This window comes from Ylistrum balloti, unplaced genomic scaffold (assembly GCF_031769215.1).
Source record: "Ylistrum balloti isolate Yb309-2 unplaced genomic scaffold, AGI_CSIRO_Ybal_v1 Utg372424, whole genome shotgun sequence".
NCBI lineage: Eukaryota > Metazoa > Mollusca > Bivalvia > Pectinida > Pectinidae > Ylistrum > Ylistrum balloti.
The window spans coordinates 19,709-44,188 of NW_026783096.1; the positions used below are offsets into that span (position 1 = coordinate 19,709).

The 24,480-nt window shown below is 34.5% G+C and overlaps 2 protein-coding genes across 2 annotated transcripts; one reads left to right on the top strand and one right to left on the bottom strand.

Moving 5' to 3' along the window:
- Positions 1 to 233: 233 nt before the first annotated feature.
- On the bottom strand, positions 234 to 22,836 carry LOC132564617 (sodium-coupled monocarboxylate transporter 1-like). The gene is made up of 16 exons (XM_060229264.1): positions 22,504 to 22,836; positions 14,934 to 15,002; positions 12,378 to 12,429; positions 12,084 to 12,151; positions 10,778 to 10,858; positions 10,500 to 10,573; positions 10,021 to 10,158; positions 8,886 to 9,021; positions 8,129 to 8,217; positions 6,718 to 6,830; positions 6,361 to 6,431; positions 4,578 to 4,664; positions 3,737 to 3,984; positions 2,993 to 3,093; positions 2,621 to 2,745; positions 234 to 287 (listed from the first exon to the last, which is right to left on the bottom strand). Exons 1-16 carry the CDS (start codon positions 22,834 to 22,836, stop codon positions 234 to 236), a joined length of 1,839 nt encoding a protein of 612 aa, XP_060085247.1.
- LOC132564614 (uncharacterized) lies at positions 18,141 to 18,941 on the top strand. Its single transcript, XM_060229260.1, has one exon. The coding sequence runs from the start codon at positions 18,141 to 18,143 to the stop codon at positions 18,939 to 18,941; it is 801 nt and encodes a 266-aa protein (XP_060085243.1).
- Positions 22,837 to 24,480: the final 1,644 nt, after the last annotated feature.

Sequence of the window (24,480 nt, forward strand, 5' to 3'; positions counted from 1 at the left end):
AAGTAATGAAAACTATAATAAATATTTCTGATTTTCCTCATAATAAATGTTTAATATATCATTACATTATCATTACATTGAGTGGGAAAAACTGGCATGAAAAGTTCCATTTATCTCATATCAAATAAAATGATTTCATATAGGCATATTTTGAAGTAAACTGATTTCCAACATCCAACTGGAACTGTGTGACGTCATCTCATTATCCTTGCATATGTGTAAAATAAGTGTTACTACATCACATTGGAAGTTGTGACGTGGTCGAGTTGAATGTCATCAAGCGATACCTGAAACAAAGAAACATTTATATAAGACGAGCTAGCAATCGTTATGACATAAGAAAACGGCAAACACATTTAACGTAAAACACTGTGACACCAGAAGACTGTTTAGTTTTTATGAAAAAACAGCTATTCAGTTTCATTGTCTGTCTCTTTTTACTGGCGAAACATTCCTTGGGGGTGGAGAAGTTGTTTTTTCTACTTCATTTTCATTTCACTCATCAGTTTGTCTATTTCGCTATTTAACTGCCACCCTTCTCATATTGGCTATCATATTATTGAATTTAATAACATACATAAGATACCTATTACAAAGTATAGATTTACTACTGACCGGAAACATAGCTTTTGTTTTGTTTTGTTTTGTTTTTTTTTTTTTTTTTTTTTGCTTATATAGTCTGATATCTGGCATCAACGTTCACATGCAGTATTCAGTGTTTTTGTTATTATAATAATATCTTGATCATTTTTATGCCTTTCAAACAAGTGTTACTTCTCCAAAACTCTTTATTTTGTAAAGATAGTTATGACAAATTTGGTGAAATTCTTTGGAAACCTACGAAGTGATTACTGATATTTCGTCAATCAGCAAATAACAGCTTTAACTCGAGGTCAGACTCAGTTGATAACAAACAATGGACGATATTAGCCATATTGTATCTGGTCTCTGTATTGACGTTTCGACATCTTAAGTGGTGAATCTTATTTCATATCTGATATTTCTGATATTCGGAAGAAAATACTTTTACCATTAATGATCGAAAGAAACACCTGCACATGTGTGCTGTCTTGCTACCTTCCTTTTCAGGTTGTATTAAGAGTTATCTCCCTTTTTACCACTCTTTTGTTACATAGTTGCATCGTGCATGCTTCATGATACTCAAAACATCTTAAGGCAACTATCGTGTAAGTTTATTGTATCATTCCTATCTGATATCAGTTTATACTCAAATATTTGATTCCAGTTTAATTCAATTTATTAGTAATACACTGTAATGTGATAATTAATACCTAGATTTAAACATTGATCTTCAGGTCAAATCCATTCGGTATGTCCGTTATACACTGTTCGTTTATTTTCTATAACATGCTTGGAAAATTTAATCATAATTTCGTTTCTTTCAACAAAGTGTAATTTCAAATAGTGGATTTAGTTTAACAATTTAGATTAGGTTGACATAGATGCTAATTTTATTTGCCCCCGATTACGGTAACGGGGTTACATAGTATATTTACATACATGTATATGAAACCACTCAAAGTTAATAGATGTGATTAGTGTGATTAGTATAAAATGTTAAATTCCAAGCTGCACATTTTATATTAACTCCTAAATTTTTGACACATTGTTTTATTCTGTATTTTGCTGTTTTTCACCCTCTCTTGATGTCTGTGGTCATTTACAATGCCAAAAGCAAATAAAGTTGATTCCATCACAACATGACTGTAATAATAATTTTGTTTTTGTATAAGAAAAACTGCTTCCTAATTTGTCAACGTGTTTCATCTCATTTCTCGATAAGATATATCTACCTCCACCCACTTGATAGTGATTACCAAGTGTGTGTGTGCACCGCTGTCATTCGATGATGTTAAAAAAAACGGATTGAAACAGCATACAATATTTAATATCTTACAATATACACGAATATTAAGAGATTAACAAATAATGGTCTTGTCGGGAAAATAAAATTCAAGTTTTGTAATTGTATTTTTGCACATTTTGCTACTTAAAGCAGAATGCAATCTCACATCGCGCAAACAAAACCTTATACTGCCTTTAAATTTTGAGCCCGGCATACAAATAAAGAGTTGATTTCAATCCAGATTGTTGTCTTTTGCTTTGATGCCGAAAATGAATGATGAATCAGATGAGAATCACCAAACATCAGCAGCACCCTACCTGTTGTATCAGGATAGCCAGAATTGATAACCAAGCTGCTCTTGTTCTACTCAGCACTCTCATAAATCGCTAATCCTTAAGATTCAACACTCTTACGACAAAAAAATGTAAACAAACCACTTGTCACGTTTGCTCTCGGAGAACATGCGTCTTTACTCTAAATAGATGTAACGAGCCCACTCATGACCGAATTTTGAATGACAAAAAATGGCACGAATCAGCTTTTAATGATGTCTCGTTAAGTCACGCAATTTTTTATCGTAGTTATTTCTTCAAAAGTCATATTTTATTAAATTATGAGATTAATGTATTCATGTATTATTTTTGATTTGGAAACAAAGCTAAGAAATCAATTATCAATTTTTGATAGGAATATTTCAAGCTGGTATAAAAGAAAACTCTAATTGCGAGCTTATGAAAGCTTAATATAACTTACGTCATCCTGAGTAGATGAATGGTATTTGGAACCACAACAATATTTTCGTCTGGATGATTTCGGTATACAGCTACACAACAGGTCACCCACAGGAACAGTGAGACTTTTGTCTACAGCATCTGACTCTGGTTAAAATGTAAACCACAAACAATTTCTAATAAGCACGTGACGAGATTTACTCATCACTAGAAACAATAATTTGCCAATATAGTAAAATTGCCTTTCCCATATATACCATTTTCAACAATTTCCCCGTGTAAAGTTGTATACTACATTTTCCAAATCAGTGACACGAAAAAAAGGATTTCTTAAATTAATAATACTCCTTTAATTTTGAGATGAAAGCACCAAAGAAAATATTGAGTTACTTACGTCTAAGGCGACTGATAAGCGATCCTGCTATGAGGACAGTAAATATACCGATTGGTCTCAGCCATTTATAGGAAATAGAATATAATATGTTGACACCTTCTCTGAAAGTAAATATGGATAATCAGTTGTTAGTATGAAAATCAAAACGAATTGTAATGTATTCAATGTTAACCAAAAATTACCAGTACACATTTGGAAATCGATAGATTGAACGTTTTGATCAATTTTAAGGAAGGAACCAGACAGTTTTATGTGCTGTTATAAACTGAAAGATAGTATCAATCTGTATTCTTTCATATCCAGAATAATAAAACTGCATGTTTTGGTAATAGGTGTGATATTTCGTTGTTGAGAAAAAGCTACCAGAAAATTCAAACATGTCAACTTAACCTTCAGTCAAACTCAAAATCAAAAAAAAAATGAAGGAAAGGAAGACAAATTTAATCTCCATGGCACCATTTGAACATACTAAAGGTTTTTAAGATGACAGATATGACAGGCATTCAGGATTTCGAACTAAATCGAAAAATACCAACAATTGGTCAGGACCATCTCCAGGTCATTTTTGGCAGTTTCCCACCATTTTAACTTGAAAGTTGTAAATGTAAAAAGAAGTTTACGTGCAAAGCAAGACAACCGACAAACACGATGGCTATTGGTCAGATGACCTATAAACTTGGAATTCAATGAACAATTACGAGGAGAATGAGATCAGCTGTAGAAAATACTTCTAAAGTTACGTACGGTCCTGACGAGGTGGTAATATCGGAAAGTTGCGATGATGCAAATGTCGACATATTACTTGGTGCTATTGTACTGTTTATGTAGCTAGACATATTTGTATTGGTGATAAGAGAAACGTTTGGAAATATGCAGTTTTCCATAGAAGCTGGTTCAAGTTTTGTATTCACGCTGACTACATCATTTATGTATCGTCCGATCGCAAGCCATCCAACAAGTGCACAGCTCATACATCCACTAACCATGGCTCCCTGTAACAAACGCAATGTTCTTCAGCAGTCAAATTGGAGCCTCAGTTTTAATGATAGGAAGATTACATTATATAAAAAGATGGAGATATACACATCTTAGCAGTGTAAGGTCGGTAAATTACAGAATGATTTTATAATTGAGACAATTGAATAGGTAAAGAATATTGAAGAATATGAAAGTTAATTAAGGTGGAAATTGGAATTTATCAAAGCGTGTCAAATATTTTGTTTAGGAGAAAAGAAAATTGAAAGAGTTAATCACTTGAAAGGATTTTAAAGTTGTCAGAACTATTAATATCATACATTACCATTGTGTTCATGTCTCCTGCAATTACCTACATATCTTACCAATGACTTTGTTAAGATGAAAATTACCAATGACTTTGTAGTACTGAAATTGGTATCTTACCAATGAAGTAGAAATATAACGATTACAGAAGTCAATGATAATTTATCAATTATAAACTTGTTACTGCAATCAGTATCTTACCTACGAAGTAGAAATTTATCGATGCCTTACTCAAATTAATATCTTAAAAAAAGAAGTTGAATTTAACAGACGGGTTTCTAATTAGTGTAACTGAATATCTTACCAATGAGTTTGCTCGTGGACAAAACAGTCCAAGCAGAAATATACCGATAATTGCTCCTCTTAAACAGGAACTTGTAGTTCGGAATATCTGAAAGTAGTAAACCAAGTCTCATACTTAACACCATCCAAATAACAATAAGTAACGACAGCACACAAAATACACAGGACGGCGAATACAAGCTGGTATCAATGACAGTTGGATGAAATTTAATGGGCAGAATATTCTTTCTTAGGTCGCCTGTCGTCGTGCGTCGTGCGCCGTGCGTCGTGCGTCTTTAACTTTTCACATATTCGACTTCTTCTCAAGAACCACGGAATAGATTTTGACCAAACTTGGCACAAAGCATCCCAATAGGAAGCCACTTCAAGTTTGTGAAGAAAAAGGGCGTGGCCCCAATAGGGGCCTCAGGGGGGGGGGGTGGGGAAAGGGAGTAAAATTAGGTAAATCTTTAAAAATCTTCTTCTCCTGAACCAACAGTCAGATTAAGTTCATATTTGATATTTAGGGTCCTTATGGTAAGGTCTACAAAGTTTGCGAATGAAAAAAAAATTGGGTCAAAAACAGCACCACTAGGGGGCGCTAAAACGGGTCAAAATTCAACTTTGACCGTTTTCAACCAAATTTGGTAGAAAGCATCTCTTAGTGAAGGACATATGAAATTATGTTGACAAAAGTGACTATGTCCTCTTTGGGGCCGATAAGGGGTGTAAAAGGGGCCATATGTAAAAACCTTCATTAAATGACGACTTCTCAAGAACCAGTAGATGGATTTTGACCAAACTTGGCACAAAGTATCCCCATTGGAGGCCGCTTCAGGTTTGTGAAGAAAAAGGGCGTGACCCTAATAGGGGCCCCAGGAGGGGGGAAAAGGGGAAACTTGATACGAATGTTCTACACATGATCCTGGCAAGTGTTTTCACTTTTTGGGGCGATTCAAAATCCAAGATGGCCACCCTGGCCTCTGTTTGGCTAAGACATTATGGACTTTCTCTCAAGAAACATTGGGTGGGTCATGTTCAAACTTTGTACAGATGTTTCACACATGGTCCTGCACAAATGTTGTCACATTTTTGCAACATTTTAAAATCCCCAGATTATTGACATATATTCTTCAGGTGACCGCTAAGGCCCCTTGGGCCTCTTGTTATGAATAATATTTATATTTGGTCTCATAGGATGGAAACTGTTCTTTCACCCGTAAGCAAAACTCATCTAAGAATCCACCACACTCAATTAAAAGTAACACTTTTGATGAAAGTTTTTTTCCTTATCTTCTGAATTGTCCTCCATTTTTGTATATTTATTTTTAAAGGACACGTAGTTGAATTTAGCTCTGCTGGAATATTTTTCAACATAACGTTAAATACCACTGAATCATTTACACTATGTCGCTATGTCAATGAACCGTTATCATCCAATCTTCATGCTTTGATAAAGGAGAATTATTCTAAATAAAAATTTCCCGGTGTTCGACATAGATTAATGCTTGATAGCTGTTTCAGATGATCTATTCATATTCATCATTTACCTCTCTGAATCGGTTTAACTGTCTTTATGTAGGTAAACAGCTTGCTGATAAAATAAAATGTTACGCATTTCTATAATCTTTTCTATTCACTCCATGAACAAAAGCAAAGTGAATACAGATGTTTACGTTTTGATTCACGTGCATGTATCAGGGCATGTTCTCTTATCTTACCCGTAAATCATTACCGTCATCATTACTGTCACCGGGTATTCAATATTTGTTCTATTGTATGTAAGTAAAATGGAACGTTATTACCTGTACGATTGGGCCTTCAAGACCGGAAACCAGGAAGGCAACGACAACACCAATAGCTCCAAACACCAGGACTGGTGGAAATATAAATAACTACATTTTGTATACAGAATGGGGGATTTTTTTTTTTTTTTTTTTTTTTTCCTTATTACTTATTTTATTATCGTTGTTCCTAAGGAAAAATCAGAAGATTCTTCCAAATACAAAACACTTTGGTTTCTGATTTACTTTTCAATGCATCAGAACAAGACAAAGCTAAAGTATCAGCAATACATCGTAATGAACTTGAAGTAAAACAAATACAACAGATACAAAATTAGCAACGTGTTTGATGATGAATGTAATCATGCTGTGTCTTACCTGATAGCTGTGTGATAATTGTAGACTTTCTATTCGACATAGACTTTGTATGGGGTTTTACTATATCCTCCCAAAACAATGTTGAAAGACCACTCACTGTGGACGACATTGTGCTGAAGAGAAATTAATACCATTTAGGTTAATAAGCTGGTCCTGAATTCAACAACAATATAACGGCAAAAAAACGAAAGAAGGAAAAGTTTTCTTTCCTTAAAATCATTTCAGAAAAATCCACTGCGATTATTTCAAAACTATTTGAACAACTCTCATCTAGTTGCATTTAAAATGTACTGTGTTCTATTGTGTGTCATTTAATTACACTTATCCTATCATACATCATACTTTAGTTTCGTAATTAATATTTTCCAAACTTTTGACATATATCTTTTTTCTGGAGGCTGTCCATTGATTGCATTGCATTGATTAACAATTATTTTAAAATAAAGTGATTATTTTGAAAAGCCCCCTTCAAAACTAACGATAATCCAAATATAGCGCGAAACGCTGCGCCCTCTGGTGGGGAGAAAATTGTTTGTAAACAAATGCATGCGATATGGAGGCATCAAGTGACGAAACGGTGAATTGTTATTTGATGGTTTAAATCTGCCAAACACGGTCTGACATACATAAAATATCACCAGCGATGATGACGTATCACTTACCAACTGTCTAGGAGAGTCTTCATTACTTTGGAAAAGTTTCATTCTTGAACTTGTCCATCTATCGTTCTGCTCTCTTATTGTTATTCGAGGGTGAGCATTTTGACACTGGCCTTTTCTACGTTTTTGTGTGCGATGACGTGACCCGTTTGCTACAAACACGCTTCGACTGGGAAGCCAGATTTGTTTAGTTTTTTCAAACGCATTTGCGCATGCTCACAGGTCAAAGTGTGCATTGGCGACTTGCTCATTTGCATCTGAACAGACGATTAGGATTTCCCATATAATTAATTAAAAATCCGACGGAAAACACGCGCTTGTATCAATATGTCGGCGAGGAAAGTTCATTTGGATTATAGAACTACATTTTTACGGATGAATTTTTAACAAACTTCACCTAATAGCCCCTTTATTGTTTAGTATGAGGTACAGAATATTCATATCCTATTGATACCTGACGCCTGTATTGCTCCAGAATATCGGATATTCTTGTTACTAATAAAGATATAATATTTTGACCAATAAGCAAATGCATTATTTTAAACAAGAGTTATAACTTCTATTCGGAGGAACTGACAAAGTCTTAACTGGTCTTGATTATATTGTTACTAACTACGAATATTTATAATAATTTATAATTATCTCATTAAATGCACAAGTCAATCAAAAGCATTCATAGACGCGATTGACCTCACTTGATCTGGTCTTTACGAATATTTTGTAAATATACCAAACATAAACATTTTCCCTACCTCAACGATGCACTAAATATTGCTGCTAAGTACAATCCGGGGAGGCATGGGGTGTTCTTAAAGATGTCGACTACCATTTTTGCAATTAACTGAAAGTGATAAATATAAACAAAATATTACATGTTTCCATAATTTCAAAGCAAATGAACATTGAAAATAATTTAACGATAATGAAACTTATCAACAGGAAATTGTCAGTAATTACTAAGCTTTGACATATAGCATGACTTTAAGCGGTATTTTTTCGGATAGTAGCAAATTTTGTTACAAAACGTTTATTTTTTTTTTCAATTATATCATTCTGTCCCGTTGTATCATGGTAGCCGCGGTTAGGTATCAAACATCGTAGGAACTTCGTTTCACAATCCACAATTTGACATATCATGTTTCTAATTTCTAATACAAGATTTGTATTGCAATGGGTTTTTTTTATGTCTGTTCGCACTATTCCTTTTAGACAATTCTCATATGATTATGTCATAACTATTGTTGCAAGGTTTTTTTTGGGGGGAGGCGGTTTTTTCAATCATGATCACAACATTTAGATATATTCACATATCCAATGTGTTATATCCATGTAAATGATATCAACATTGATTCATTGTTGTGGTTTTGCGGCCACTTTCCCCTTTAACATTAATTTTTCTTTTGTTTTACATACTACGGTATAATCCATAAAGAACGAATAAATAAGAAAATAAAAATGAACTGAGGTAACTCAACTATAATACACAGTTTGAAATCTACAAAAACTTACCTGGTTCGGATTATTCACCTCCTTTGATTCCAATGGATCACAACCTTTTGCGTTATAGTACGCAAACAGAACGACTCCTTCCAGAGCAGCGATCAGGTTAGTTATAAGAAAAGCAAATGCCGTAAAGAGGTACATTCTGAAAGAAATCATGGTACTAGTAAATAACGTATAATTGTTGGTGTTATCAATAGAATAATCAAATACAAAGTTGTGAACTATTCTTTATTCATATTTCTAAAACGAATTTCATCAAGGATTGTTTATCTTTGCTGGTTGCCAGGATTCACAGTGCAAATATTTTTTTATCGAAGGGATCTGGCGCTTTGAGAGAGAAAACAACAAACTTACAATCAAGCCAAGTCATATAATCAAATGTTTGTACACTATTCGTTCCGCCATTTGTCCTACTATTTTTTTATTTATATTTATTTTACTCTAAATATTGCATTATTAAATCATTACATATTTACTTACATATCAATATGCTGATGTGATTTTATGGGGAAAAACACTTTTTGATGCATTTACAGTTTTAAATAAAATCTTCGTGAAGATTTGTTAGTTGCTAAACAATCATAGCAGGTAAAATGCATATACCAGAATGTTGCTGAAATGTATTTTTAAGGTATGAAAACCAATCGCCATGACTTTTTCTGTCTACACAGTGGATGTGGTAAATTCCTGACGCAAACAAGACGTTTTATAAAGCTAAATCCAATTAGACTTTAAAAATCATTTCTGGAATTGAATTAAGTATTTAATAAATAAGTAAGACCAGTGAAGGCATATACAGTTAAGAATATTTCACACTATAAAACCAGATTTTATGTTAATGACCAGCTATCCTAATTGAAATCATTTGTAATCTGATCATTGAGACAAGCTTCCTATTATAACACGCCAAACGCTGTTTTGTTTTTTTGTTTCGTTTTTTTTTTTTTTTTTTTTTTCTGTTTTAGTGCTTTTTAATAACAAAGCTTAACACACTATACTTTCCATATTGTTTCTACATGTATAGCATGGTCGGTATATGCTCCATGGTTACAACATCATATTGAAACTTTACAACCTAAAGAATGTATTTAAATAAGTTGATAGAAAATATATTAATTGGACGACCTCTTTTCCAACACACCTCTTTGCTGATTTCACTGTTGGTGTAGCCTTAATTCTCAGAAATGACACCTGTGTTAGTGGTACCCCTAGACCAGAGATAGTGCTCCCGACAACGAGGCTCCAAAACGTCTGTCGAAGTGTTGGATCAGGATCAAAGCTGATTAGGGAATAAAAGATTTGTAGCATAAAATAATGGTATCATTATAAAGATATGGTGAATTAAAAGTAAGAATGAGGAGTAAAAATACTACAAGAATTTTCATTTATCATCCCCATCTGGAATTGAACTTTACAAAATTAAGGAAAACAATGTCCCACATATGCATGTCATTTGGAATATTATCGTCATGATTCTCAACCAATCAACCAACATCCTTTAACAAACAAAAGCACAAACTTCTACTTGTGATATTTCGCATGGATAAAGACGCCTTAACTGAAGTTTTATCGTGAAACGACGTCAAGATTTGTGAATGTGTTGAAATGATAATGTCATACTTGAAAAGATTCATACGCCCTTTGTCACTAAACGATGTCCATGTCGCCGCAATTCCTCCCGCATCAATGGTACCCTGATTCAACAGACATTACATGTTATAAATAATATTTTAAGACCTCCACTTGCCCTAGTTTAAGTTTTTAAATTCGATAATCGTATATATGATTTTACTTTGACGTTGTTCTATGAATTAAACACCATTTGCAATGAAACATATTAAATAGGCATCGTCATGTATTCAAATAATGACTTCAATAAATCTAATATGTAATATTACCTTGATTAGCAGTACAAATATTCCACCAAACATCAAAATCGCTTGAACAACGTCCGACCACACCACGGCTTGAAATCCCCCCTAGAAAAGTACAAATATTTTATTCTCTTGCAAATAATTTTAGTCCATTCAAATCAGGATGAAATGATTACTACTAGATTGTCCCTGCTTCTGCTTTTATCATTCTCACATGTTTTATCAGTTATCTTTCGATCAGGACAATAATACTTCCCATGATCCATTGTTACTGACACCACACTTGAAATATATCCCAATATATCATATCATATATCTTCTCAATCAATTTCCGTGTTCATAAAAACATTATTAGAAATTTCTCGACAATAACTTTAACAAATTCGATGAAAGACGGAATATAAAATTATCATAAAGTATAATTTTTAATGTTGAATGATTACGGCCGAAATCTAATCGGATGTAAAACTGTTTATTGTAATGTTGTGGAAACGAAATACCAAATATCTCTAAGGTTCACTGGATATACGCATACAGAAGCCTTTCTGTTGATGACTGTGCCAGAAAATTGGCGAAACGTGAACGTGATGCATTGGTGTCACTTTTCACTTTGCGGTTGTCGGTGCTGATGATATGAATCCCTTTTAAATGTCTAACGTGTTATCTCCACATTCAAGACGTTCGGTTAGGAATTAAATTGATCTCTAATCAGGTAATTTGCTTGCATTGTTTGCTAACTTTCACGGAAATGAACGTTTGTCATGGATTGAAGGTTATGTCATTAGTAAACTACCCCTTCAGATGTCTGATGTTGTTTTGTTTGTTTAGTTTTTGTACCAGGCATTATGATTTGTCAATAATCACGATTTTCGTACAAGAAGTCGTCAGCTGACTGACAAACTCGTAACACAAGGATTAAAAAGATGTAGGTTGATGAAAATTATGTGGATGTATCATGGTAGTTTGCTGGTTGGTTCCGTTGTTGTATATGTTGACCGTAACATTACTTTCTTGGATTGACCAAGGTTTACATAGTGAGTGACATCGATGAAGCAGAAGACGCTCACTGTTCCAGAAATCCTGGTCCGATTCTCCTTGTACATTTTCAGGAGTCCCGAGTATTTTTGTTCTGTTTACATTTTGGCCTAGTTTATGGAATTTGAGTTTGTAATAACAATTACATTGTCATGTTGTTTTTTTCCCCTTTACCATTAACATGACCGAGGACCACAAAATGTAATCAGATAGAGGAAGTGAATTTTTCATTCAAATTAATTACTTTGACTAATTATGGGTATGATTATATGTTTTGTTTCATTAATAAACTTACAATGTAAGTATAAATGACCACTACGACCATAACGCCGACAATGGACACCCAATCTGGAATCTCCGCCACTACAACACGAAAATCATTTATGCAAATCATGCATTCACCAACAAAGGTATTACTATTTTATAACGAACTCTTAAAAGCATCTTCATGTTTGTCGACTTTGTTCACAGATTAATCATTTTGCAGCCACATCTCCGTCATTTCAAATAGTGTCTATACATGTTCTAACTATCCGTTCTTTTGAACCACAATTTACTCTTAATTTTCGCTTTGAGTTGTAATCCTTACCCTCCTCCAGTGTCACTGCAGGAACAAATAATACCGTTCCTAGGTAGTTTAGCTGCAAAACAAGTGAATTGTAAAATAAACCACCATCAATCAGCTAGAAAATACCATGTTGTTATCAATTAGCGTTCCTTCAACATTCCTTCTAATAAATATGAATTGATTTAACTTTTCAATATCTCGTCAATTACTCACTTTGTTGTACTGAACGAAAATCTCTTTCCTTAATTAATGTACCCTAAACGTTTTGCTGTAATCAACAACTTTGTAATACACAATAAATGGCAAAGAAAGTCCGAACGTCGTAATTAAATCCCTTTCTCAGATATTGTAACAGATCTGAAATGCACACCTTTGACTCAGCAGTGATCGCCTCCAATGAGTTACCCACATCTCTGACGTTACTCATTTAACCCAGTCCTATAGTAAATATACTAGGAAACGTACATCGTGCACTGGATATTCAAGTTTTTATCTATTTATGGCATGTATTCCATTGACACTTAAATATTACACTTTCAATTATGAACTGGATTTCTTTTGAGTAGATTGATGATGTATGATATGCAGGTGTCCAAACACACATGCGGATGTTATCTTTACTTTTTTTATAACCTGTGAATCTAGTGACTCTAAATGATATACCTTTTATAATCCAATTGCTCTGGGGGAATTATGACGAACTCTTAATTTACACAACCGAGTGAAATTCAAAAATAATAAATGACAGTGCACCCGGCACCCTGTTTTTACAAATGGCATTATGATATTGAGAAAATATTCAAGTACAAACACGTTTATTTTGATATTCGTTATGAAAGCTGAAAAAATGTGAATAAGCAAGCCGTATTTGTGATAGATATAGTGTTGCATTAATTAGTAGTATATGGAGAAGATCATTTATTTCTTTTATATTTTTTTCCCAATCCATCGACTTTCCAAGTGCGTAATGTACAAAATCAAGCATTTTGAAGAGAGGGAACTTTTCGCGCAAGTCTGGCAGAATATGAATCAACCATTTTGATCAACCATGCGCATTTTAAACATATTTTTTATTTGGTCCTTATTCATTTCCTCGAAGGACGCGTAAACTACACAAATATACAAACTAAGTTCAAGTTAAGGATATCTCTTGCCTGGTAACATCCCTTTGATCGCATACATTTTCACACATACAAACATTAAAGTGATAAACACCATGTCTGAAATATGCTTATATAATGTGCTTAGCTGTCATTATAGTTTATAATACATTACAGAAATATCATGAATAATAAAATTTGAAATTTACATTAATGTTGCCGTTCATCATGAATATGTATAGGTGGGTTTTAGGCAATATCACTCTATGCACCATTTGTAAAAAAAATCTATGAAATGAGAGCGCAGAACAATCCTCCACTAATTTGACAATACAAAAGAATTTATCATTCCAATAGCCGGTTTTGGTTTTTATTCAAATAGCGTATAGTCGGTTACTTTTGCGAGAATATTTTCACTTTTAGCGGTATGTTAACGTGACCACAAAGAGTTAATCCGTGAAATAATGAGACACGTGTTTCCAATATGTCATTTTAGACCCAGATCATGAAATTTGTATTCGTTATCATAGTTAAAGAATTTTACTAAAACATATTGGCCAGTAAAAATAACCACCTTTACAGTGTTTTATAACCTTAAACGGCTCATTAAACTCCCACGTCACATTATATTATTTTAAGTGATGCCTTTATTGTATTATTTATGTCTGTTTGTTTTGTTAACGTCAAAAATTATTAAACTTTAGTTTAAACTTTCATTTCTTACAAAATTTCGGAGGCAGAATTTAGACAATAAACAACATTTCTGTTATAATTTTTTCTAGTTTAGATAGAAAGATAGCAAAATATTAAATCACGGTTATTATACATATTAAAGCGATTTGAATGACCTATAAATAAGTCACTTGTTGGTCTTAATGTAAAGTTGTAGTGTAGATATTTCTTACTTTAACGAAATGGTATTCATATCTGATATAAATGTCCATCTAAATATATTTGACGGCGAAGATATTTGGTCCCGCACTGTTTACAGACAGATCTAAACATGATCTTGCATACTAAAATCCAACTTATTTGTAAGATTATTGTTAAAAATGAAACATAATTTATCATAAATGGTCTGTTTTGCCATGTCACACGTCCATGTAACCAAAATCGTAAGAAACATAGTCACGTCTTGATGACTGTCTCAGCAGATAAAAACTTACTTTAAAGGGAAGTCAATTTGAGAGTTTTTCCATTTGCCAGAAAAACCGTATTCAAAGGGTTCATGTCGTGTCAAATTATTAAACTCGTTAAATAAATTCCATCTTATATTGACACTCATGTAACCTCTTTCTGTAAATATATGCAATTAAATATCCTATATGAAGATAGTTTGATTTCACTTAAATGTTTGACAGAAGAGTCAGATATCGTCGCCTTATTTCTCATAGATAAAATTTCCGCTTAAAAAGTATGGGATATGAGACGACTTTTTTATCAGGTTTAGCAGGATAAGAGTAATGATAATACCTACCCCTGAAATGATACTTAGCACTGTAGCAAACATTCGGATCCCGTGTGACTTGTACCGTAGTTCTAAATACTGCAATAAAAATGAAAGAAACATTTTCATATTTTTTATTTGTTTTATTGTTTGCAACTGTAATGTCTAACAGCATAACTTACAAACATCAGATGTATGATAACTGGTGATTAGATTTGTTTTCTTTAAATAACAAGACATTATTGATCATGTTTATCGTATATACATCAGAACTGACATTCAAGGATACTACAGACTCTTCAACATCAGCCGCCTACCTCAATTTTCTACTTCAATCTAAACTTCAGATTGTGAGAGGTTTTTTTTTTTTTTTTTTTTTGTATTGCTGTACAATATCAGTTATAGTGTTTACATGCCGCAGTTGATTAGATTGCAAGACCTGTTTCCATTTTCACGATTTTCGTGCAAGGAAAAGTAAACTGAAGGACAACCCAGTAACACAGGATTTCAAGAGATACAGGTTGATGAAAATTATGGGGAAGCTTTATAGCCGTCATAGTGATCTCATTGAGAAATATTTCATTTCTTTGTGTGATATGAAGCTGAACGTGTTTGATGTCGTTTATTTGCCTGTTGGTTCCGTTTATGTTCACCTTGTGATATTACTTTCTTGAATGGATCAAGGTTTACATGGCGTCCGGAACACCTGGTATTATTCTCCGTGTACTTTTCAGGAGTCTCCGCGTTTATATTTTGCTTTAGTTTTGTTGAAATGAATTTGGATAATGATTATGTTGATTTTTTATTTTTTCACTCATACATTAAAAAATGTGCATGTGTTAAATGTTCATCCATTGCTCAATTACTTTATTGATTATAGCTTGAAACTTTACACAGGTAAGTTGTGTATGCCTCTCCATCATTTACATTGTCAGGCTGAAGTAGTACATTACTTTGTCTATCTTGTCAACGGTTTTTCGGTCATTAGTCCATCGCAAACACGTTTCTCGCCTAAAGATGTGTAAAAGCATAGTGTAACTACCTGTAATACACAAAACCAGCATAATTTTGGAAAACGTCTTTGATACTCCATCGCAAGGTTGAATGAAACTGATGAATTCCGCACCTGGCATGACCGAAGCCTTGTGATGTCCATTTGACCAAGAACAATGTAAATGTGCTGCCCTGGCCTGAAATGTTACCTGTTATGTCGCATATAGAACACGTGTGGGATGAGATGTTGCGTCGCTGACGTCACCTTCAAAATCAGCCGTTGACGTTACCAGACATGTCACGTGCGTTTGTGAAAATATTAAATGTTATTTCCAAGCATTTTAAGCACACTTGTCGCATCAGTGTTGTCAAGCATGCAGCGATTCCAATGGTGGACACACACGATGAGCTGGACTTTGTTTAGAGAACGTATGTGAAATCTGATCTCTTTCAAAGACGCTGCTGAGGCAATTACCATATAAATTGAGCTGATGTTAATTAAAAATAAGATAAAACACTGTTGAAATCTTTTTGGTGATTTCTTTTTTTCCGCTGGTATAAATATATAATCATGAATATATTTTCTATCTATGTGCCCTATTAAGTCCGTTTCATCCACTATGAAATAAGCATTGGTGTTCGTTATCGACACACACTCTTTTTAATGTCGTCGATGATTATGTATCCTAGTTTCTCGCATATTCAACTTATCAAAGCGTCTATCAGAAAGGAAATATCCCTCAGTTTGAATTGTAGGTACCACAGGGCGAAAACTCCTCAGACATTATGATTTCTTTGTTTATCTGGTTTTCGCTTTTATATTTTTACTGATTGTCTCTTGGATAAAAAGTGATAAAACACTTTTCGCATCAACATGGTAGTTATTACATAACAAGTACTTCGGTTGGACCTAAATTTACAAGGTGTGTAAAAAGTCTTTTTTATTGTCTGGTATTAACCTCTATGCACTGTTTTACGATTTGTTCTTTAGTCGTTGCAACAGTTCTAACTACATCGGTTGTCATTGTTATTTCTCAACTATGTGTGATAAATCTTCAAAATACTTAGAAAAGAAAAACGTGAAAAAAGGAAAAACAAATGATCATACTAATCTCATACAGTAAAGCCCCGCTAAGTCGAACTCCTCGGGCCTGTGTCAATAGTTCGAGGAATACAGGGTATTCGAGTAATCAGAGGTTGGTCAAAATGCTTGTTATCACTAATATCACAGAGAGTAACGGCGTGTCGGCTTCAGTGACTATTTTTCTATACGTACTGTTTGTTTAGATAGGCCTAATTACGGACACAAAGATATGTGAATCTAATCATAGAAAAATGCAAAAACAAACTCGTTGTTTAAAAGGCAGCTAAGGCATTAGCTTAATTTATGTATCGGGTAACATTCCAGGCTAGACTCCCGGGTGACAAGTTGGAGAAATGTTGTGATCTGATTCACAGCTTTTTAAGTAGAGATAAGTACCATTTACGTGAGCTTCAGAGTTTAATTGGTCTCCTTAACTTTGCATGTTCTGTTGTGATACCAGGTAGGCCATTTTTGAGAAGACTTATTAATCTTACAATAGGTGCTGCGCATTACCGTATCAGGTTGACGCGGGAGGTCAAGGCAGATTTGAGCATGTGGTTAACCTTTCTAGCTCATTTTAATGGTTGTAATTTTTTCATACAAGAACAATTTGTCTCAAATGATACCTTGCAGCTGCATACAGATGCTGCTAGCACTCTAGGTTATGGAGCTATTTTTAAGGAGCAGTGGTTTAATGGTTCCTTTCCTGCTGATTGGAAAGTGTATCACATTTCTAATCTGGAATTTTACCCCATTTTACTAGCCTTGAAAGTTTGGGGTTCACTGTGGAAAAAACACAGTATCTTATTCTTTACAGATAATGAGGCTCTGGTGCTTGTCATAAATAAGCAAACCAGCAAGGATCCAACATTATTGCATATGGTGCGATGGTTGGTTTTGCATTGCTTACGTCTTAATATTAACTTTCGAGCAAAGCATATTCCGGGTGTTAAAAATGATCAGGCTGGCTCTCTTTCTCGGTTGCAGATGGAAGCTTTCAGGGTCCTTGCACCATCTGCTCAGAGAGAACCTGTGTTTGTACCAGAAACGTTCATTCCACAGGCCTTTTCAAACACATTGAAGAACTTTTAGCGTCGTCTTTAGCTCCTTCCAGTAAAGCAATTTATACTAGGGCTTGAAACCTTTTTGACCAGTTCGCTATGACACAGGGTTTTTCATCAGGGAGTGCTTGCATCTCTCCTTGTCATATTGCTCTATTTGTTGCCCATCTGCATCATAAACAATGTTCACTTAAGACTATTTCAACATATTTGTCAGCAGGAGCATATGTACATAAGCTTCTGCACAATTTTGACCCTACAGAGTCTTTCTTAGTGAAGAAATTAGTTGCAGGTTGTTATAGATTAAGTCCTTCAGTGGATATGAGACTACCAATTACGGTTGAAGTGTTGAACACGATACTTAAGGCTCTACAGCATGTTGCTCAGAATGCATTTGAAACTGCTTTGTTTCAAGCAATGTTTCTTTTTGCTTTTAGTACATTTGCTCGAGTTGGTGAGATTGCAGCAACAGAAAGTACTGTTAATCTGGTTCAGTTTCAACATTTTACATTCTCAAGATTACAGACTCCACCTACTGTTCATGTGGATTTTTATAATTTCAAACATAACCTGCAAAAGAAACGTCATGCTATTACATTTAGTCATGGCCCTGCGGTCTTCTCTGCGGTAACGGCACTTAATACTTACCTCACATATAGAGGCAAGGGAGAGGGTCCTGTCTTTTTACTACTGAATCAGAAACCTGTGCCACGTGCTTGCTTTGACCGTATGTTAAAGTCCTGTTTGGCATTCGCAGGCTTGGACAGTTCTGTGTACAAAGGTCACAGTTTTCGTATTGGGGCAGCATCATATTGGTCACAGAGAGGCACGTCAGACTCTCAGCTTCGTTCTTGTGGTAGATGGTCCTCAAATGCTTTCAGAAAGTCAGCTGCTCCATAACCGGATTGCTGGGGCCATTTGGTTATCTTTATGTAGCTGTTTAATAGGGCTAGTACCTCTTTAAAGCCTAAATACTGCTATTTTTAATGGACCCACCTGTCAGTCGACATCATGTCAAGTGTATGTTTGACAAACTTGCTGCATTTCAATATTTTGGATACACCCCTTTTCTTACATGGATGCTCTTTTTGTGCTGGGTAAACTTTGCGTACGGTGACATTATTGTTTTATATTCCGGACACAATTTTAGTTGTCAGAGCTTGCTTGGGCCAGTTCTGTCACCTGATATTTGAGGTGCTCACATTTATAACTTTTGCCGTGGTGTGTTATGGACTGTGTGGTGCACTTGTTGTGCACTGCCTTTGCGGCCGTTTATTTTGCAATCATCTTATTTAACTTGTAATGTGTATATATGTATCTTGTTCTGATGGTGCATATTTTTTCAGAGCTTTTCTTTTTGCAGCTATATGTTTTGATTATGCATGTTTTAACAGAGCTTGCTTGGGCAAGTTTTGTCACACCGATTTATGGCCATTAGCCCTCTGGCTCAGGTTCCTGTTAGTCGGTCATGTTCGTTGTGCCCTTATGCATCATTTTGATGCTGAAGATAGATAGTTTCAGACCTTGCGGTCTCTGTTAACAATTTTTAACTATTGTCTATTGGTATTTTTTCTTTTCATTTTCATATGCAATGTTTAGTTTAGTAAATTCTTTGTAAATGTGAAGCATCAACCAGTTTGGTCTGGTAGATGTAGATCAAGTGTCTTCACATTCATCGGATTAAGTTCATTTTGGTATACTAATAAGAATCTTGTTGGATCTTGCTTGGGCCAGGTCCATTGTTTTTGTTTGTTGCCAATGTGTATATTCAATCAAAAGATAACTATGTGGCTTGGGTAGTTTTGTATGGGTTTCCAGCCTTGTATTTCCACAACTTTAATATTCATAGGTCGCCTTTGTAGGGAAGACATTTTGTCATGTCTTTGTGGCGGTTTTTTTGTTAACCCCACATTGGCTTTTTATAATTACTAAAAAATAATCTTTTGTTCATTTTACGGTTTTTGTAACTGTAAGACATGTTTTTAATTTCATAAATAAATACAAAGTCACCCTCTCTGTAAGGGTGGCCTTTTTCATTCATACTCATTGTTGTGTCGTTTCTTGTCGTAGTGTGCAGATACATAAAAGGCAGCTAAGGCATTAGCTTAATTTATGTATCGGAAACACTATACAAGATATTTTTATTGTCAAAATTTTTGTTCAATATATATACGAGTTATTCCCCTTGATTTTCTTTCCAAAAATAACTAAGAGTTATGTCCCTTGAATTAGAGGGTCATCGGTCATCTGATTGGTCAGTTACTTTCGCGCGGATGCTGAGACCCCTCTCATAACGCAGCCATCTTTATTTGTATCAATACGTAGTTCAATTAGTGGAGTGGATTTGCATTTGTTATGCAAAATTTACCCACCCACTTCCACCCTATCATCTGTTATATAGTAACGTTATTTATTATCAGCAATTGTGGCGGTTTTTTTGTTAACCCCACATTGGCTTTTTATTATAATTACTAAAAAATAATCTTTTGTTCATTTTACGGTTTTTATAACTGTAAGATATGTTTTTAATTTCATAAATAAATACAAAGTCACCCTCTCTGTAAGGGTGGCCTTTTTCATTCATACTCATTGTTGTGTCGTTTCTTGTCGTAGTGTGCAGATACATAAAAGTGTATAAATGCCCCTTGGGGAAAAATTCGTTACAACGATACATCAGTAGAAAATCGTTCCGTTATTAGTGTGTCATTTCGTAATTTGGTTTTACTGATTAAAAAAAGCTTTCGGTATAATGTTACAATATCATTCAATTTTTTAAGTCAAGCTAAACCACGTGTGTACTAGAAAGGTAATGATCAAATTACTGCATAAGGTGTGAAGTATCAGCACAGGTAGGTAAACCTGTCGTTAATCCCTTAATTGGCTGCTGTCATGTCGGACACCTGTCAAGTGTGACACAGGTGGATTACATGTTCGAGGAAAACATTGGAATATACTATGGTAATATTAGGGTACGGGGATAAATATGAGTTCGACGAAAAGGGGGTATTCGACGAATAGCGGTTCGAGAAATCCGGGGTTTTATAACATAGAATATATAAGGAAACGGTAGGGACCGAGCGGGCAGTTCGACGAATACAGGGTATTCGTGGAATGCGGGTTCGAGTAAGTGGGGTTTTGCTGTAATTAGATCTACTCAAAAAAGGAAAACATTTGTATTGAGCAAATTACTTTCTCAAAGTTCAAGTTCTAATCGCTGACATATCCCTCAGAAGGGCTTTAAAATTGCATTTTCATTTCAAAATCGCTTCCAATAACAGTTGGAAATTGGACCGCCATTTGATTATTTGAAGGAATTGCAAACACAAACAAAATACATTTGACCGAATATAAGAATCATAGTAAACAAAACTAAAGCAGGTTTTTATTTCCGTATTTATCAGAAAGATCGCCCATTGTGACAGGATGAAGTAGACATATTGGTCAAACGTCGGCGACAATATCCCGATTTATTATTATCCACCCAAATGTCGCGGTATTAACGAAATCTGTATGACCATTTAAATTTGTCGTATTTGCCTACCTCAGAAAATGGAAAATAGTGTCGGAAGCATTTCTTTCAGCAGAATCATCCTGCTTTGTACTTATCCTCATTTGCATTGTGTCACTTTTTTAAGATTGATTTCGACAGATTCTGATTTTCCGCATTTGCTGTGTAGGTGTTACCAATTCAGACCTTGGCTCCACTGTATTTAATTCTGAATATGTGTTTGAAAGATGATTTTGATGTGTGTGTATTTTGCATAATGTTATTCGGGAGGTGTCGTAACACCATACAAATACAGCGCTTCATGGATATACCATTACCTTTGTTTACTTGTATTTCCACATTGATCAGTTTGTAAGGGTATGAACTGTTTTTTACAATGACGTAGACTGGATGACGTATGGTTGTTTCAAAAAGACAGGAAATATATGTATTTCATAAACGCGTATCATCTAACTTGCTCTTTTCCGTGATGGGGGAATAAGTTTCATTCTTAAATAATTGAACGAAGTTTTCAAGATTGTTGATTATATGAGATACACTACAAACAAAACAATTCGTGATTTTTATAGATATGATATCAAATCTACACTGTTTACCTTAATAAACAACAAATTTAATAATGACATGTCAACATAAGAAGATAAGAACAAAAGAAAGATTAACATGGCGACCCTTAGAATATTAAAAGGCACCAACCATGTAAATCATAATGAATCCACGCGAGTGACGTCACGATAACGATGTAAACAAAAACGATATTATGAATTTCAAATATCAAACATTTTGCTTGAAAAATCAATACAAATCTTTCCTTTTGTCCCATGAAATAATTTTGCAGATGAACTAGGGAGGACATTATTACATTTTGAAATCTTTGTAATAACAATATCAAAGTATTTAGGGGAGGCAATTTATCGGCTGATGCTTAACTGATGAAGTAATCATGAAAAGTACCTCAAATATACTTGTAACCTCCAATCTCTTCAGTGTAGGCACCAAAAGATGTCGATTCAAAAGGTCAGCAAAGAAGTAACCAAAGTTTGCCATATACCACTGCATACCATACATGTACACTTCCGCCGGAACACCCAACATCGTGATGCCTGATTCATAGGAAACTACTAGCGATATTGCCACTGGGATAGCGGCCATTTGTCCACTGCCCAATAAATACTGGGAAGTTGTCTTGTGTTTTCTTCCTTTCAAAGACTGATACAGACCAACTCCAAGTGACGTCATCACTGCTACGGCAATGATAGCATAATCCTCCCATTTCAGAAACGCCATTTCAGTGTCAACTGTCAGTTATCTGAATAAAAAGAAAAAAAATGAATTAACTGTATTAATACATCGGGGAAACGAGTCTTTTGGACCCAGATATTCCTTAGTGTGGTTGTATATGTTGCTTCATGTACATCGATTCATTAAAGTATTAATACGAACTATACTAAGTTTTGACTAAATCGCTGAGGTCACGATGTCTATGATGCATTAGTTAAATGGGGTATCGAGTGTTGCATAGTCATATACCAAATCTAAATTTTCTATGTATTTATCTTTTTAACAAAAGGAACACCTTCAGTGACTGTAATTCGTATTCCACCAGCCAAACGACATGTCTCTGTTGACAAAGTACGTTCTGTTTATTGGAGCGGTAACCAATAGCGATGCTATGTATACATCTTTGTATTTAAAGGAGCTGGATGTTGTCTATTTATATGGGTATCTTATTTTAGTAGCCATGCATTATTAGTCTAATCTCAGATATTTCTGTCAAAATGTGTTTGTTTTTCTCAATATTTCTTTCTATAAGAAAAAAGAGTATCAATCCCCCAGTTTTATTAGAGGCACTGTGTTACGGCAGCCATTTTGGCCATAACAACAAAAACATCACATGATTCGTAGTTTCGATCAAATTTTTCTGGTATCAATTATATAAGTTGTACTTAAAATATTCTGATAATGGATTAATTTGATAGCAAATACATATTTACAATGTTAAAAAGCTTTATAAATTGCTAGTTTTCAACGTATTAGCAACAACAGAAAATTACCTTGTCTATTAAATATGCCTCTCCTTCCTAAATATGTGTCTTGGTCGTGTACAGGTAGTGTTATGAAATGCTGTGAACGTTTATACAGTGATTTTACGGTGGATGGACCATTCAACAGTGATCCGCTTGAAGTGTTTGAAGCTTTGGTGTTTTTTGTCAAGAATGCAAGCTATTAAGCAGTTTGTATTTTTGCATGTTTGATATTTAAAATATGTAGATGATATTTGAAGATAACCGGCGTTTGAGATGTCCTTATTGTATGGTATATTTGACTTGTCTCACATTACGTCTGTAACAAAGGCTTACACATGTAATTTACCTGTCCCTTTAAATGACGCTTGAACGTTTATTACAATGGAAAAAACCAGAAAGTTGACTTTGATGTGATATTTTGGCAATTGTTAAGGAAAGGTGTACTTGCATTGAGTGCGTTTGTGTAGCCGTGCGTAACGGACGATAGTGCTAACAGCCATGGCAAATCTATATTTAAAAGCAATATTGTGGCATATTTTAATAATGAGGAAAAACGCTAGTGAATATGAAATAGAGTATTTACGACGGTTTTCTGTCTAAACGTGTGTGTAGATCCGAAAACCAGTCCTCATGCCAAAAGTATGCAAGTGAAATATATCATTTATATGAATATATTCAAGGCAACATCAGTGAAAAGGTCCTACAAAAAGTGTAATGAGTCAACATGGATTACGGAGCGCTTCATCTAGGCGGTATGGACGTCTCCATCGTATGCGTTACCAGTCCTAAGCCAAGCGATGGCCAACATCGAAACAGAAATTAATTTAGCGCGATTGACCATATTGCTATACGGCTAAAAGACAAAAATCACGAAATCGCTGATGATCCAAATCGTGTTTTTATT

What these genes read in the sequence shown, in the direction of transcription:
- LOC132564614 (XM_060229260.1), top strand. Translation starts at nt 18,141, where the DNA reads ATGACACAGGGTTTTTCATCAGGGAGTGCTTGCATCTCTCCTTGTCAT.
- LOC132564617 (XM_060229264.1), bottom strand. Translation starts at nt 22,836, where the DNA reads ATGGCGTTTCTGAAATGGGAGGATTATGCTATCATTGCCGTAGCAGTG. An exon ending in AATTATCACACAGCTATCAG is followed by an intron (nt 6,432 to 6,717) that starts GTAAGACACAGC and finishes TATTTCCACCAG; the next exon opens with TCCTGGTGTTTGGAGCTATT. An exon ending in ATTCATCTACTCAGGATGAC is followed by an intron (nt 288 to 2,620) that starts GTAAGTTATATT and finishes TCTTTGTTTCAG; the next exon opens with GTATCGCTTGATGACATTCA.